Consider the following 18,707-nt stretch of genomic DNA (forward strand, 5'->3'; position numbering starts at 1 on the left):
CTACATTCCTCCTAGAGCCTCGGTAGGGCACCGAACGCTTTGTAATATCACGGAATCCTTACCGGCACCGCGGCTAGTTCTGGGAGACTTTAACTCGCACGGTACGGTATGGGGCTGTCTTCATGATGATAATAGATCAACATTAATCCAAGATCTTTGCGACAATTTCAACATGACCATCTTAAACACGGGAGAAATGACGCGGATTCCTACACCACCAGCACGCGCAAGCGCGTTGGATTTATCGCTTTGCTCGACATCGCTACAGTTAGATTGCATGTGGAAGGTGATCCCTGATCCCCACGGTAGCGATCATTTGCCTATCGTGATTTCAATTGCTAACGGTTCAAGACCATCGAAAACAATCAATGCCTCGTATGACCTCACACGGAACATTGATTGGAAGAGTTACGCGACCGCGATATCCGTTAAAATCGAATCCACTCAAGAACTTCCTCCGGAGGAAGAGTACAGGTTTTTGGCTGGCTTGATTCTCGACAGTGCGAATCAAGCTCAGACTAAACCAGTACCCAGCGCGAATACCCATGGACGGTCTCCCACCCTGTGGTGGGATAAAGAGTGCTCAGAGCTGTACGCGGAGAAGTCCATTGCATATAAGGCCTTCCGGGAAGACGGGTTACCCGCTAGCTATCAACAGTACGCGTCGTTAGAAAAGCGAATGAAGAGTCTAATGAAAGCCAAAAAACGCAGTTATTGGCGCCGGTTCGTCGACGGGTTAACGAGAGAAACAGCGATGAGCACTCTTTGGGGTACGGCTCGACGTATGCGTAACCGTAATAGTACCAACGAGAACGTGGAATATTCAAACCGTTGGATATTCGCTTTCGTCAAGAAGATCTGTCCGGACTCTGTCCCGGTACAGAAAACGTGCCGCGCCGCGTCTCCTCCCGATACCGCGAACGAAACACCGTTTTCGATGGTGGAGTTTTCACTTGCTCTCTTATCATGCAACAATAACGCCCCAGGGTTAGACAGAATCAAATTCAACTTGCTGAAGAATCTGCCTGACACTGCAAAAAGGCGCTTGCTGAACTTATTTAACAAGTTTCTTGAGGGTAACATTGTCCCTCATGACTGGAGGCAAGTGAAGGTCATCGCCATTAAAAAACCAGAAAAACCAGCCTCCGACCACAACTCGTATCGACCGATTGCAATGCTGTCCTGTATTCGGAAGTTGTTCGAGAAAATGATCTTGTTTCGCCTCGACAATTGGGTTGAAGCAAATGGCTTACTGTCAGATACACAATTTGGCTTCCGCAAAGGCAAAGGGACTAACGATTGCCTTGCGTTGCTTTCTACAGAAATCCAAATGGCCTATGCTAACAAAGAGCAGATGGCATCAGTCTTCTTGGATATTAAGGGGGCTTTTGACTCAGTTTCTATCAACATTCTGTCAGAGAAGCTGCACCAGCATGGTCTTTCACCAATTTTAAATAACTTTTTGCTAAACCTGTTGTCTGAAAAGCACATGCACTTTTCGCATGGCGATTTAACAACATCGCGATTTAGCTACATGGGTCTTCCCCAGGGCTCATGTCTAAGTCCCCTGCTCTACAATTTTTACGTGAATGATATTGACGATTGTCTTGCCAATTCATGCACGCTAAGGCAACTTGCAGACGACGGGGTGGTCTCTGTTACAGGGCCCAAAGCTGCCGACTTGCAAGGACCATTACAAAATACCTTGGACAATTTGTCTGCTTGGGCTCTTCAGCTGGGTATTGAGTTCTCCACGGAGAAAACTGAGTTGGTTGTATTTTCTAGGAAGCGTGAGCCGGCGCAACTCCAGCTTCTATTAATGGGTGCAACGATCAACCAGGTTTTCACATTTAAATATCTCGGGGTCTGGTTCGACTCTAAAGGTACCTGGGGATGTCACATTAGGTATCTGAAACAGAAATGCCAACAAAGGATCAATTTTCTCCGAACAATAACTGGAACATGGTGGGGTGCTCACCCAGGAGACCTGATCAGGTTGTACAAAACAACGATATTGTCGGTGATGGAGTACGGGTGTTTCTGTTTCCGCTCCGCTGCGAACATACACTTCATCAAACTGGAGAGAATCCAGTATCGTTGCTTGCGCATTGCCTTGGGTTGCATGCATTCAACCCATACGATGAGTCTCGAAGTGCTGGCGGGCGTTCTTCCGCTAAAAAATCGATTTTGGGAACTCTCATATCGATTGCTCATCCGATGCGACATTCTGAACCCGTTGGTGATTGAAAACTTCGAGAGGCTCGTCGAGCTTAATTCACAAACCCGATTTATGTCCTTGTACTTCGACTACATGGCACAGAGCATTAATCCTTCTACGTATACTCCCAACCGTGTTCGTTTCCTAGATACTTCTGATTCTACTGTATTCTTCGACACATCCATGAAGGAAGAGATTCGTGGAATCCCGGACCATATACGCCCGCAGGTGATCCCCAATATATTTTATAATAAATTCCGAGAAGTCGACTGCGACAAAATGTTTTACACTGACGGATCAAATCTCGATGGGTCCACTGGCTTCGGTATCTTCAACAATACTATCACCGCTTCATTCAAGCTCAATGATCCCGCTTCAGTTTACGTCGCAGAGTTAGCTGCAATTCAGTACACCCTTGGGATCATCGACACTCTGCCCACAGATCACTACTTCATCGTTTCGGACAGCCTCAGCTCTATCGAGGCTCTTCGTGCGGTGAAGCCTAAAAAGCAATTCCCGTATTTTCTGGGGAAGATACAGGAGTCCTTGTGTACGTTATCTGAAAAATCTTATCAGATTACCTTTGTTTGGGTCCCCTCTCATTGTTCTATCCCGGGTAATGAAAAGGCCGACTCATTAGCAAAGGTGGGCGCATTAAATGGTGACATATACGAAAGACCAATCTGCTTCAACGAATTTTTTAGTATTTGTCGTCAGAGGACACTCAACAGTTGGCAAACCTCGTGGAGCAATGATGAACTTGGACGATGGCTACATTCGATTATCCCAAAGGTATCAACGAAGCCTTGGTTCAGGGGGATGGATGTGGGTCGGGATTTTATTCGTGTAATGTCCCGACTTATGTCCAACCACTACACCTTAGATGCACATTTGCGGCGTATTGGGCTTGCGGAGAGTAGTCTGTGCGCTTGTGACGAGGGCTATCATGACATCGAGCACGTTGTCTGGGTATGCGCCGGGTATTTGGACGCCAGGTCTCAGTTAAAGGATTCCCTTCGGGCCCGAGGTAGACCACCCAATGTCCCAGTCCGAGATATGCTGGCAAATCGTGATTTCCCCTATATGTCCCTTATTTATACTTTCATAAAAACGATAAATATCCCAATTTAGCCCCTCTCTTTTTATTTCTCGTTTTTAGAAGTTTCCTCTTGCCGTGTGGAACCGATAAGCTTCAGACTGCCACTATGTAACCGCCATCGCCCTTATCACTACGGGATCTGAAGCGAGAGCGACTCGAGGTCCGAAGGATTCCCTTTGAAGGATTCCCCGCGGGTCCGAAGAATACCATCCGCCAATCCGACCTACTAGACTGAGGCGCAAATTTGTTTCGCTGATCTCCCGTTTGCCCGAAAGTTGCAAGTTTTGCTCTTCTCTACCGGTCACCATCTACGCCTTCTCTCCCCTGTCCTTGATACAACTACTTCTACACCGATTTTGGAAATGACCAAGCATAAGTATCCGATAAAAAATCAAATTTGTATTCCGTATTCCTAGTTTTAAGATAGTTGTAATTTCTACTCTTTGTTAAAACTATTGTCCCCCATCTTGTAAATAGAATTGTATCCCTAGTTTTAAAACATCTGTGAAATTTTTCATAAATATTTGTTCCCCCTTTTGTGTACCAAACTATATTGTTAGTTTTAAGATAACTGTAAATATTTCCTAAAAAACTATTACTATTGAATTCCTTGTTTTAAAATTTTTCATAAAAAAAAATCTTTTGCCCCTCTCTTATATATAGAATTTTTTTTTTCTAGTCTTAAGATAGCTGTAATTTTGTTCTCTTTTATAAAAAAAAATATTTCAACATTGTAACCTCCTAGTTTTAAGATATTCAAAATGTAAAAACAAAAGAATTCGGCACCGCCAAGCTAACGCATTTGTGCCTATCAAATAAACGAAATGAATAAAAAAAAAAAAGAGTAACTGTGCGAAATTTGTTTTTTTTTGTGGGTGGAAATAAACAACAGTTGTTAATGTTGTAATAAAATGGTCTTTAGACTAAAAGGACGGAATCCTGTTCATTTAAAAATATTTAAGTGTCGCAAAATGCATAATGGAGCACCACAAATCACATCAATTGACACTCAAAAACATGTAAAAATTTGCATCTTTTACAATTCCATTCTTCTGCGAGTTTACGTCAAAAAAGACACAAATCAACTAGCGACTCGGTGACGAAGCTTTTTGTAGAACGTCTCTTGAAAAAACATGATTTGCGGTGTTACCTGCCATTCAAAAACTATTTAACCGATTTCTTTCAAACTTCGCATACACATTCTATGTAAAAAATATCTAACCCCTACGTTGAGTTTTTGGGATAATTTTTCAATAAGGGGCTTTTTACTCATAAAATGGCGAAATTTTTCTTGAAAAACAGCGATTCCGCCATTTTATTAGTAAAAACCTTCCTTAATTGCAAAATTATCTCAAAAACTCAATGTAGGGGTTAGGCATTTTTTACATATAATGTGTATGCAAAGTTTGAAATAAATCGGTCAAGTAGTTTTTGAATGGCAGTGAACACCGCAAATCGTGTTTTTCCAGAGACGGTCCAAAAAAAGCTTTATCACCAAGTCGCTTGTAGATATTTTTGCATAAAAAAATTACAGAATATTATTAAAATGATGTAGTATAATGTACAAAAGTTTCGATCAATTCGCTTCAACCATGTTTCAAGAAAAAAATTGACAAAAAAACTGAATTTTTACAGTGAAACCCTTACCCCTCCTTTAAAAGAAGTACCCCTAGTAACAATTTAGGTTTTAAAGTAGTTTTATAGCCAGTCATAAAACTTAAATTGCACTTGTAGCGTGCTATAAAACTTCAATTGTTACTTGGACATAACATCAACCTTTCCAGTACATGATTCTTCCTGATGAGTCTGTAATCTATGCCGTTGATCTCCCGATGCCTGAAACTGAAAGTTTATAATTTTCTCCCCCCCTGTCATCTTTGCCCACCCTCTCTCCCCTGACTTTTATACCCAGAAGTATAACCCCTACCACCCCCAATCCCCCCCGGCCCAAATATCTTTCCGAAACATTTAGTTCTTCCTGTCTCTTCTAGTTTTAACTATTATATTACATAATCTCGTTGAAAATGTCCAACTCTACTACCACATAAAACTAACTCTAATTAATCTCCCCGAATCTTTACAAAATTCAATCATGACTTCTAGTTATTCCTACTTTTAAGATAGTTGTAAAATTATCCCCCTTAGTTAAAAATTATTTGCTCCAATAATCTCCCTGCTTAAAATGTCAAACCGTATTGCCATTAAAACTAAATGACCCCCCTAATCTCACGAAAATTAATTTACCCCCTTGTGAATATGTATAAGATAGCTATAAAATCTCCTTAGTTTCATTGAAAAAATCAATATGTAAGCCCCTACTATTAAGTAATTTAAAATGTAAAACAAAACAAAATTGGCACCTTTAAGCTAACGCAAACGTGCCTTATCAAATAAACGAATTGAATAAAAAAATAACATCAACCTGAACAGACTCGGTCAACGATTATCCAGAACAACGATGAAAAAGTAACCAGCAAGACCGAGTTCGCATAACAAACTATCTTTCACCATTTGCCTGCCGTGTTCTATGTTTTTTTGATCGTAATAATTTAATTCAATCAATTCAATCTAGTTTCGTTTCCTCCTGGTCACTCTCTCACTGATTATTATGGTGCTCCACTACACACTGACATTGGAATCATATGTTATACTGAACCCCACTGGGCCCACATGACAGTTAATTCGTTAATGAGATTAGTAATGCCGTGCTGCGGTTGTCAGTCTAATTTTCAATTTTCTCGTGCGATTGGTTCACAAACACGAAACAGCGCGGAGCTTCATATCTCCACGAAAAGTCGACCAATTATCCCGGGTAGGTACATTTGCCGCTTCATTTACACCAATCCGTAAAACGCTGAAGAAGTAAATGACACGATGTCTCACGGTCACATGAGTACCTTCCAAAAATGCTACAGCATCTAACATCAATATCTGGGCACGGTTATTTTTACGCAATTTTTCAATTATTTGATTATTTCCTTATTTTTTGGCTCGGTTTGATGGTGGATAGATCCGTGGGAAAATTAATCAAACACCATGTCGAAATGTACTGACGTAGGAAAACGTATCCAATCATTTGGATACGGGTGGAGAAGGGTAAAGGAAACGAAAAGTGTTTATGTCTAAGTAATAAAATATCTCGTTAATGATCGACGATGATCTCTGTTTTTCGGGATTTATTTGATGATTATTGCAATCCAACTGGCGAGCTTTCTACAGAGATCGAAGTATCGATGGAAATTGCAATTAATGATTATTTAGTTTTGTCCGTTTTGTTCTTACATCATCATTTATCCAATCCTTCGATTCATACCCAGTAGAACAAACCAATAAGACAGAGAGAAAGTGGCAATCAAAAGAACAAATCAATCTGTTGGGAAGGTTGTGCTGGTTCTTGTTTTGCAGGCATTAGCTGCAGTCGTTGTTGAGTATGATTTTGTTACTTTCTGATCTGGAATTATTGGTTTAGCGACCGTTTGTGGTTTAGCATAAGTTTATTGTGTGCTGATGTCTGTTTGCATTAGATGAATTTTCTTTAACAACTACGCATGGTTTCTGTGATGTGGCGACTGACTACAAAATTTGCACTTATGGGTCAGGAGGGAGGGGATGGGTTTTGTCAAACGCATTCTTACCACACGAACACCATGTGGAATACCTCGTAACAAATTCCTTCAAGTATCTTCCCACAGGGACCACCTCTATGTAATTTGACATGAGTTGTTTTATTAGGTGATTAGAGGTAAGCAGTAGCTAATCTTGTAGTCGTACTTCGATTGTATCATCATCCATATATACGGGAATGCTGTTGTTTAGCGAAATGAACGACTCTGATTAACTAATGGTACTTAATATAATCAGTACATTATTCAGAGGCGACGCGTGGCTCCACCATCAATGAACAGCACAAATTATAAATCAATCACCTCGTATGCAGCTCTCCTGATCCAGAACAGAAATTAAACTGACCCATATCTGTCGAAACCACGTCTCGGACGGATTTTTCTGGTCGCAGGAGTTGAGCAAAACAAATTTGTTGTCAAAACTCATAGGTTTAGTATCAAAACAACGTGTTGTCGAATACCTAATTCAGAAGAGTAAAAAATATATAACATCCGTACTGGGCATTGCAAAAGATTTCTTAATTTAACATAACCATGTCTAAAGAGATTATTGAATACTCATAAATCATGGGGAAGTAACTTTCGTTATCCAAAACAAAATATTCACCGGAATATTTTTTTTTATTGATCAGCGACATTGAGATTGCAGCGTCGAAATTGTGTATTCCGGGGATCTTATCTTTTTTCGGCACTTTATTCCAAATCTTTTCAATGTTTTGCAGATGTACTGATGAGAACAGTTGAACTTTTTTGCGGCATTCCGTTGGCTAAGTGAGTCCTTGTTGTTGAAGACACGAGAAAGAGAACGAAGCCTTTTGCATCTATAATTTTGGATGGTCTTCCACCACCTTGCGTGTCAGTAGTTGTTGGGGATCGTAGGATAGGGTAAACACTAAACAGTCGATAACGCAAAATTTTCGCTTTTGTACCGTTGTACCATATACTTTTTGCCGAGTTTTCTGTGCAGTAGAACCGTACAACGCGCTCTTCTTTCGACGGCTCTTTGAGCAAAGCTAAGCAAGCATAAACAAAACAAAAAATATTAGCAGAGATGCTAACATATACATATTCTCATTTCTCTATGAGCTCTTTTGTTGTATTGCATAGGGGTCTTGAAAAAAGTTCAAAATTTTAGTTGCCGCCCGTTAATGTCTTTCTCTAATATATATGAGTCGTACATCCATCTAACTTTTACGAAATGATGTGTTTTTCTTCTTTCTCGGCGACACTCGAAAAGACATGGAAATATGCAAACGACCACATGGTTATAGACACGGATTAGTACATCCGAACTTACAAACATGGTAGTATACGCAACATTAAACCACCCTCGCGATGAACAGAAAGCGCATGATGACATGCAAACGCTCTAGGCTTTCGCGATAATACATATTCGGTCGCAATCGTTATCATTCTCGCATACCTCCGCCCAAGGTCTCGCAACCATGAAAACGTCCAGACGATAAAGTCAGTGTTAGCACTTATGATCGCGATGACGAATAATACTCGTCCGGGAGCTTTCACTCTAAGATAAGGAACTTATATACCGTAAACCAGGGCGACTGTGACTCCGGAGGAGAGTAGTGAAGGGGTTTTCGAATGGAACAAATAATTGCCATTCAAGACTAAAGTGTTTTGTAATATGCAAAAAAATCTCAATCCATTTTGCCCTTCCGTTTCGAGAAAAAAATTTGAAAATGAGTTAGCCAGCTGGTTAAAAATCTCCTATAGTTACGTAAGCATAGAAACGTTTGTCCTCTTCGCGATAATACAAATCTTGTCACTCATGCGGTTATGCAATAGCGATCATCCGCGCACACTTACGTTCGCGCTACTTCCGGGAACTTCTACCTTTGGTCCTAGCAGCTTAAGTCCATGTCTTTCAGTCTTCGTATCAAAAAGCAAGCTCATATACACTAGGCGTCTAAGGCGCCGGATGTGACTATTTTTGGAGAATTAACTCTTCAAAAAGAATTTTTATAGCCTTAGTGTCTTCGGTATAAATGATGATAATTATATTAGAAACTACGTTGTTGAGGACAATTTCAAGCATATAAAACTGTCGAAGCTCCCTCAGAAATATCTGGTTTGGCCAAACTACTTGTACCTATAGCTTGAAAAGCGGCATTTTTGTTGCAATCAGGACCGTTATCCAGCAAATTTACTCGTTTGGAAAGACGTCTGCTATTTTTTCCTGCAATTACGGAGAAAAGCATAACGTGAGGCAAGGTGTGCCTAAAGGCAAGACCCCTGCCAGCACAAAAGAACTCCGCTTAATCTAGAAATTTTGGTACACCGCCATGTGAAACCTGTAGAGGACCCAATACTGTTGGGAGCGAGAAGAAGCTGGCGTTCCGCGGTGAACAAAGTGGACAAGATGGTTGTATAAAATCTGATGGTTCGATTTAAATTTAAGGCCCGGAAATTCGGATTCGATTAACTGGAAGCTTAGCTGAATAATTCTTCCGTAGGCATTTTATACCAATTGACTTAAAATAAAAAATAACTTGATTCTTTGAAGAAAAATGTTATCAATTTACACGCATTCTTGTTTGAAACTATAGATAGGGTAAAGTGCCTATTTTCACCATGCTAAGCAGGGTGCCTCACTAATTCATTAATTTCTCGGCTTACAATCAATGGAATGCGAAAAAATTGACATCAACAGCTTTGCTTCGTTGTTAGGAACCAATATAATAACACAAATGCGCTGAAAACAGCGAAATTCTCGCAACGCAACGCGCAACGAAAATTCGAATCGAGTGCCCCTATTGTTGCGCTACCATTTGACTCAATGCGTTGAACAAAGATGGCAGACACTGCTCTAACCAACGGCTTCAAATGGGTAGGGTGATAATAGAAACATGGCGAAAATGGGCTCAACACCCTATTTGTATTTCTGAAACTCCAATCATGCCTTAAAAAATTCTGACATGTTCCCTAACATTCTCTCCCTTCTTCCAGGTCGCCCAAAAATCCTACGGCAATGAGAAACGCTTCTTCTGTCCACCTCCCTGCATCTACCTGTTCGGCGAAGGCTGGCGGTTGCGCAAGGAGCAAATGCTGCGCCGCGGCGAAAGCGAACAATCCACCCAACTATGTGCCTTCATCGGTATCGGCAGCTCCGACCAGGAGCTGCAGCCGCTCGATCTTAACAACTCGAAGCAGTACTGTGCCGCCAAAACGCTGTTCATTTCCGATTCGGACAAGCGGAAACACTTCATGCTGTCGGTGAAAATGTTCTACAGCATGGGCCACGACATCGGTGTGTTTCAGTCCAAGCGGATCAAGGTGATATCGAAACCGTCGAAGAAGAAGCAGTCGCTGAAAAATGCCGACCTGTGTATAGCGAGCGGTACCAAGGTGGCACTGTTCAACCGGTTACGATCGCAAACCGTTTCGACGCGGTACTTGCACGTGGAGGATGGACACTTTCACGCCAGCTCGACGCAGTGGGGCGCGTTCACGATTCATCTGCTGGATGATAACGAAAGCGAATCGGAGGAGTTTCAGGTGAGCAATAGATATTCTGGCTTTGATTGTATAGGCCCAAATCGTGGAATTATTGTTGTTATAAAGAGGAATGTACAATTTTACGTAATTTCTGCAAAATACTGTACGATTTTAATACGTAAATAGTGTTCAATAGCGAATTATGAATACAATAATTGATATAACAAAGCCTCATCATTAAAATCGTTTTACACAATATTCTTTATATTTGGCCATTGAAATATAACATCATATAATGATAGTCTACAAGCATTTCTTGCAAACAGAAGAATCCAAAATGGTTCACAGTTTCATAGAAAACAGAGATATCAACTAGCTCAACATCAGAATATATTGGCTTAATTGGCACGTTCCCTACATGGACTCAGGGATTTGTGCTCCACATGGCGATATTGTTTCTCGCTCTTCTAGACATTAAACTTTGCAATATAGTTCCTTTATTACAGAGTACTGTCCTAATAGACAATAATGATTGATTTCCTTTTCCAGGTACGTGACGGGTATGTGCACTACGGGGCCACAGTCAAGCTGGTCTGTTCCGTGACGGGGATGGCCCTGCCCCGATTAGTAATACGCAAGGTAGACAAACAGATGGCTCTGCTCGAAGCGGACGATCCAGTGTCACAGCTGCATAAATGTGCATTCCATATGAAAGACACCGAGAGGATGTATCTGTGTCTATCGCAGGAAAAAATCATTCAGTTCCAGGCGACGCCCTGTCCGAAGGAACCGAATAAGGAAATGATCAACGACGGCGCCTGCTGGACGATCATTTCCACCGACAAGGCTGAGTATCAATTCTACGAAGGAATGGGACCCGTTCGGACGCCGGTTACACCAGTGCCAATAGTCAATTCGCTGCACCTGAACGGGGGTGCCGATGTGGCAATGCTGGAAATTACGGGAGACAACTTTACGCCGTCGCTGCAGGCGTGGTTCGGCGATGTGGAAGCGGAAACTATGTACCGGTGTGCGGAATCGTTGCTGTGTGTCGTGCCGGATATTTCGCAGTTCCGCGGCGAGTGGTCATGGGTAAGTTTCTTTCTTATTAAAAACCAAAGATTAATAACGTATAACTATTTTTTGATTGCTTTATCTACCAGACTTACTACAAGAGGTAACTTTAGAAGGAGTACTGTTATAATTATACTAGTGAGGTTGTGAAATGTATCTGCTATGCTTAGGACAAAAACACTAGCTTTTTCTGTTTATTTTGCTGGACTTTTACTCCGAGGAGATTTTTTGCTTTTTTTCTTTCCGGTCAAAGCAGTAACTCCTCCACCACCGGCACTCTGATTGCCATCGTCTTCTTCTGTTGACTTTGACTTCGTTTTCGATTTTCGACGGATGGGACGGCGTCCTTTTTTCATGCTGCCACCACTCCCACTATCGATGCTTTTCTGATTAAGTTCGGCCAGCACCTTGGAGGTCGTGATCTGTTGTTGCGAATTGGTTTTCTGAATGGACGCTTTCGGTACCACTCGCGTGTACAGATCGTAGTTGAAGTCCAAGCATACTTTCCCATTGCAAAACTCCTCCAGGCACTCGTGACAGGTGAAAACGCGAGACTCGATAATGCCGGATCTGTTCTTCACCTTGCGTACCGACGATGAGAGCTGATTCTCACGTTTATCACGTTGCTCGGTTTTGATTTGCAACTTACCCAATTCTACCAGTCTGGCGGCCGTGGGAAACAAGAAAATTAGTTTTAGAAATAAATTAGTTTATACAATTTTGCGTGTCCGCCTTTTCCGACTGGTGTAATCAAATTGCATTTCTAGAAGTGCGAATGCGATTGGCGGAATACTGTTGCATAGCTGCATGTTTATGTTCGGTTCATTGAACTCGGAAATAGTGCACAAAGATATAAAACCTACTGTTAATAGCACTTCTTACGTAGTCACAATAATTATGCAACTACTATAGATTCATTAATACTCACTTGCTAAAGTATTCCTCCTCAGTTTTAGTTTTCGGTCTCTGGGGCGTTAGCATCTTCCAATCGATCGATACACTGCACAGTTCCATAATCACCAGATTTCTCATCTCAACCGGTATTGGATCCATGTACGTGTAAAGTTTGTCCCTTTCTCCACCATTTTTGATTAGCATTCTCACCTCTTTCTTGGGCATTTTATAGCTGACATCTTTATCTTTTAACCTAATCTCCTCGGGTCTTACCTTGATTGGACGCATTTTGTAATCCGGAACCTTCTCGTGCATTTTTTTGAACTCCTCCCGTGACATTGCTGTCGACCGGGAGAGGTCAAGTATGGGAACCACCTCTTTCTTTTTACCGAAGAGATCGTCCATCTTCCCGTTGGTACCGCTTCGCGATTGTTAATTGCTGTTGTGGGAAACCAAAGAAACAATTCTAGTTTCGTTGTTCTGAACTCTAAATGATGAGATCAGCGGCAGTCAATGGATTTTTCTCACAGCATTTACCGTTGGAGAAGAAAATGCAGAGAACAATTGGATTAAATATTCATAACAGCTCAGATCTAGTAACAACTGCTCCGTATTTACTGCAGTGCCTGCCTGGCACCCGATACTGCGTCTTTTCTTTGAGGAAGCACTCTCTCATTAGTAGCTAGTACCATTGTGTATTGTTGATGCGCCAAGAGTCGCTACCGCTCGGTTGCATGTTCCGATATTATCGATTTAATAATGGGAAAACTTGTTGCTATAGCAGATGCGAGACCGAGAGAGCGAGTAAGACAGTGTGTGGAGGAATCCAAATAGGTTTATTAACAATGACGCGGCGAGTGGTGGGTCACTGACTAGATCGGGTTTCCTTACCACAATACCACAATCTTTTGAAGTTTTTTCCCATGACGAGATGCTTTCAGCTCTTCGCAGTCCTAATTGATAGTTTATTACTTGTTGATGATGCGCGGATCAGTATAAAGAGTGTATTTTTGTGTTATACTTCTTTTTTAACCTAAGACTTGTTAGCTATCTTGGTATCTACGTAACGAATCCTACGGCTTCAACAGCATAAAATTCATAAGGATATAATTAGTTATACAGAAACAATATTATCTCAGGTCTCATAGTATTTAAAATGACGTGCGGACTGTATGTACTTGCAAAGCAAATATTCAACTTATCTTGACCAATTGAGAATTTAATACAGCCGGGCACACATTTTCCACTCTATAGGAAACAGCCATTAACGATCCTGACAAATTACTTTCCTAACTGTTTCTCTTTTTTACCGCAGGTGCGGCAGCCCACGCAAGTGCCTATCTCGCTGGTACGCAACGACGGTATCATCTACGCAACGGGACTAACCTTTACGTATACGCCTGAACCGGGTCCGCGACAACCCTGCTCCGCAGCGGAAGACGTTCTGCGGCGGGCCGCTAATGCAAACAGTAATAGCAACAGCAACAACAACGGCAGCGGAAACAGTTTAACGGCTGCCGGCGGTGGCATCGGTTCCAGCGGATCTTTGCCACCGATCTCGGACGTGGCCTGGAGCTCACATGGTGGAGGATTACCGTAAGATAACCGCTTTTTATTATTAATCATGTTTTCGAAGGGGTAAAAAGTATATATTTATTATGTTTTGTCGAATCGATTCGGATGAGAATTACCTACCTATACATATTTGCTAATTTATACACAGTATTTTTAACGAATCGAACGAACATCCCGAATGTGAGACAACAGTGCGTAATCTCAACTTTTATTCCTACTACAAAAAACAACAATCTGCGTTAGGCCAATGAACAAATTGCTATATATGTATAAATGTTTGCAGGAAGTTATAACAAACACGTTCAACATATTTTTCCTAAGATCTTTTCTCTCGTTTCGCAGAGAAGAATGTAGACTATCATTTCCTACTCTATTTTAAGGAAAGTCGTATTTTGACAGATTTTTTGTAAGAGAATTACTATTTTTAAGATGAGAGATTACGTGATTAATCACAGACAGACATTGAAAAAAGTGATATATGCAGGTTTTAAAGAATAAAAACAAAGTATTTAACGTAAAAGTGGAAACAAAGTGACTATTTTTTGTGCGCAAAAAATCTAACAACGAAACTTTTTTCTATAGAAATAGCAGCTATACTAAGAAAGACATCTTTTACAGTTCAGAAAACTGTTCTTCAAACGGGAAAAAAATCTGCTAAAATTCGAGCAGTTAAAAATGGGAATAAAATTGCCAAAGAAGTAGCGAAAACATATCTTTTATAAATCGAAAGAATTTGTCTATTCCGCGCTGATCCGTCACAGAGTCCCCCCGTTACAGCCCATTGAGTGGCCTATGAGGTCAGCTCTCGTCATTTGTCTAGTTCTAGCCAAAAGTGTTTATAACTATGATAGGCTAAATACTGTTGATCGATGTCATGAAGGTCAGATTGTGTTCCCTTGTTACAACCTGATGATAGGGTTGCAATTAAGTTTTTTCCTGGTAACAGCTCAGCTGTCTACGGCGAGTTAATCTCTGTTAATTTTGTCTCCTGTGGCCACATTTGTAGTTTCGCTGCAAACAATAAACGGTGAACGAAACGAAACATTCAGAACAATACTGAACTCAATCATTATTAGAAATTATTCTGATTTTCCATCCAGCGCTATCCATAAAACCATAAGTGCCATTAAAATTTTGGACACAGTACACACTTTAAATATCCAGTTTTGTTTAGAAAATTTCACAAAAAATACCAAAACATGGTTTGATATCCGCTAGTCTCAATGAATAAATGACTTTATCGGTTTCCTGTTTTTTTCACTATGGGGATGCTCCCGGATGCATTCTAGTCGTGTGGTTTAAGGTATGGATCAGGGTACTCCGACTTAGTTTTGAGCACTTGTTTTTTATGTCGATTATAGATGTTTTAAATTTAAGGTCATTCACCTCTTCGGGTTAAAAAAAATCTCTTAAGAACATTTTCTAACCGTATGTGCGGGGTCGGGACTCGAACCCAGGTGCGCTGCGTACAAGGCAATCGATTTACTAACTACGCTACGTCCACGATTTGATTTTGATCAGATGCATCGGGAAATTTATGATTTTGATCAGATGCATCGGAAAATTTTATATACGCAGCTTAAATACCAGGCCATCATGTCACATATTGTCGAACGCATTTTCGTTGTCCATTGTTGTCGTCTGGGACATCGACTTGTCCCGCTGGCTGGATGATGTTGATAAGAGGGCGGTCATAAACCAAGTAGCGTCATGAGGGGGGGGGGGGCTAGCAAAGTCTACGTTTGTCTACAAGAGGGAAGGGTTATTTGCAAATGTCTACATATAGTTTGATTTATTGTTATTCTCGTATTACTATTTATAAATGGGATTTAATGAGTGCTGTGTTCAACATACTTTTCAACATACTAGATGTATTTATGCAGACACTTCGAATCTAGTACACTATTGAGGAAACAACTCTGTAGGCAACCACTCAACCAAACTTTTTGGACAAAACAACAACCCGACACGTTGTTGTTCCTTGCGTATATTTTGATATAGTTTTGGTCTCATGCAAAAATTCTAGGAATACCACATAATGACAGTTTTAAAAGCGATCTCCCAAAATTCCTCTCCGCGGGTGATTTTGACTGCGAAAATCCTGCAGTCGAGAGTAGTTAAGCTCCCATCACCGGTTGAATATTTTATTTATAAAAGCAAATGAGCTGGGGATCAAATGCTGTAGCTCTATGCTAAAAGTTTTTTTTTCGAAACCGAGGTCGTTCATGTCTCTAGATTTTTATTTAAAGTCAGCGTTTTCAGCAGGTGTTATCAGAAAAGAATCATTGTCCACATCCCCAGACCAGCGGAGGTACAGGTGTTTTTTGCTTAAAGATTTTTAGTGAGAAGGGATTTGCTGATGTTTTGTTTTCTGGAAATCTCCGTTACAAAGGTCCAGAATTCTCGCATGAATGACTCTAGTTAAAGAACTAGACTTTAAAACTTATCTCGGGCGCCAGTTCTCTGATACTGTCTCCGGTAAATATTCCGGAGTTGGAAAGTTTTTTCGTAATGTTATCAATTTAGAGAGAGTTGCTCACCCAATTTTGCAACACGGGTACCGCTCTGCTTCAGGCAACAGTGATCGCTCATTGGATGGATTTAATCGCTAGTGACCAGTGGTAGATCGTCGTTAATATGTTTCCCCGTTTGATACCATCAAAATGCCAAATAAGGTATTGGCACTTACATCAAAAAACAAACACACTCAAGTTTTTTTTGCGCGGTATTTTTTTACGTGGTTTTTTTACGCGGATTTTGAAATTTACGCGGATTTTGAAATTTACGCGGTTTTCATTTACGCGGATTATGGAATTTACGCGGTATCCATCAACGAGGTTCTTTTTAACGCGGATTCTTAAATTCATGCGGTCTTTATTTACGCGGATTTTGAAATTTACGCGGTTTTCATTTACGCGGATTTTGAAATTTACGTGGTTTTCATTTACGCGGACTGTATCCCCCGCGTAAAAAAAAACCTGAATGTAAATGAATTATTTGTTTTGTTTGAACGGCGGGTTCGCTCCCGTCATACCTCTATTAACTGGGCGAGGGACCAGAAATTGACAGTCTTCATTCCCGCTTTGCAAGCAGGGTAAGATCACTGTCGCCAGTGCGATTATCGTCATCATATCCCAGGGAGTCTCAAAAGTTGCGGGTTCGTATCCTGCCTTGATTCTATCACATTTGCCCGAAAGCCATTTACCCGAATGACATTTTTACATCTACCCGAATGATTTTTACACTTACATTGTTCAATATCTTATGGTAATATTATATAAGGGATAGTCAATTTGTGTGATAATGCTGAAAGTCGCCGTCTATTTGTTCGGATATGCGACTTTTTTGCAAAGAACAATCTACCATATATTTAAATGTGAGCCTGAATGTGTAGTATGTAGTATTAACACTTGTTGAGAAAATATTCAACAATTTTCGCTTCTCTGAATAACGAATCCGTGTTAAAGTTTCATTTGAGGATAAGGCGAGCTAAAGTGAACTAATGTGTTCTCTTCCATGCAGTCGTTTTGGGTATAGTTCTAAACAAAGAAGGTTTTACTTCAGTGAGCAAGAATTAGATTACTTTTGTTGGCCGGTTTAGAACTAACCATAATCTGCTATTAACATTACTGGATACGAAACTGCCAAGAAAAATAATGATTGTTCGCAAACTCAATCGGCCAACCTCTTTGTCGTATCCTAGTCCCACCAGGAATGCTTGCTCCGAATTTGAAATAAATCGTACAATTCTAGCTACCAAACCAACGTGCCTGAAGTTTGGATGAGATTTTTCGACAATTTACGTGGAGAAAACCCACTAGCTCGTATTTTCACATTGTATGCTTCAGATTATCACTATAAGAGAAATATAGAAAGATATTTTTATTGTCTACCGCTTTGTCGAAGACTACAAGTCGATCCAGCTCTGTTAGAAGAAGTTAATAAATTTTTAACAAAGTGCTGTCTGAGTCAGTTTTGCATGATGCTTAATAGCGCCTGGTTGTGTATCAGTACTCGGCTGCCACGAACTATTGATTTTTGTGAAATCATGGTCAGATTTAACTCAATAGTATGTTTAGAAGAATTATAGTATATAATTCGAGTCAGGTTTTGGTTGAAAAATTATAATTCCGTCTATGGCTATACAGAGGAAGAAAAAAAGTAAAGAGCTCGATCAACAACTTTGTAGAAGACACAGAATTTTTATCTCTCTCAATTGAAAAGTTAGTGTTTGCGCCCTCTATGCGGTCATAGGTGAAACTAAAATTTGATTTGTTTTGAAAATTTGTGGAACATGGCGTAGTTAAATTTTACCTTTCCAAAAAATTGATCCTTTGAACACCCCATCCAAAAGGACCACCCTAATTTCACTAATACGAAAAAATCACCAACAAAATACTAACACAGGTATCCAAAGGCATCATAAAGCCAAATAAACGATTTGGGTGCCAGAAGTATCTTTCGAAACACGACGTTAGGACCATAGTGCAGCGTCAGCAGCACGGGGAAGTGGCCGGCAGGGTGGCCAGATAGAATTCCTTAATATCGGTAGGGTCACTAAAAGTTTATAGGTAGTTATCGGTAGACCGGGTTGTTGTCCCAAAAACATAGTATTGACATAGAATTGTAAAATACTGACAACACAGATCTGTGTCCAAAATCAATAAAAATCGGTAGTTTTCGGTAGGAATAACAAAATATCGGTAGTTTTGTCTTGTTCGTCTGTGAATCGGTAGGGAAGACCAAAATCGGTAGGACTACCGATAAATCG

At 40.6% G+C, this 18,707-nt stretch overlaps 2 protein-coding genes across 3 annotated transcripts in view; one reads left to right on the plus strand and one right to left on the minus strand.

Moving 5' to 3' along the window:
* LOC131684294 (suppressor of hairless protein) overlaps positions 1-14,644 on the plus strand; it is a 43,633-nt gene extending 28,989 nt beyond the window's left edge. For both annotated transcript variants that reach the window (XM_058967022.1, XM_058967024.1), the window contains exons 3-5: positions 9,905-10,453; positions 10,943-11,485; positions 13,677-14,644. In XM_058967022.1, coding sequence (XP_058823005.1) covers positions 9,905-10,453; positions 10,943-11,485; positions 13,677-13,961 — 1,377 coding nt within the window. In that variant the 3' untranslated portion in view covers positions 13,962-14,644. The remainder of the gene's footprint in view (positions 1-9,904; positions 10,454-10,942; positions 11,486-13,676) is intronic.
* On the minus strand, positions 11,587-13,014 carry LOC131684295 (uncharacterized). The gene is made up of 2 exons (XM_058967025.1): positions 12,396-13,014; positions 11,587-12,130 (listed from the first exon to the last, which is right to left on the minus strand). The coding sequence occupies exons 1-2, from the start codon at positions 12,764-12,766 to the stop codon at positions 11,662-11,664; spliced, it is 840 nt and encodes a 279-aa protein (XP_058823008.1). The 5' UTR covers positions 12,767-13,014; the 3' UTR covers positions 11,587-11,661.
* Positions 14,645-18,707: the final 4,063 nt, after the last annotated feature.

This window comes from Topomyia yanbarensis, chromosome 2 (assembly GCF_030247195.1).
Source record: "Topomyia yanbarensis strain Yona2022 chromosome 2, ASM3024719v1, whole genome shotgun sequence".
Classification (NCBI taxonomy): Eukaryota; Metazoa; Arthropoda; class Insecta; order Diptera; family Culicidae; genus Topomyia; species Topomyia yanbarensis.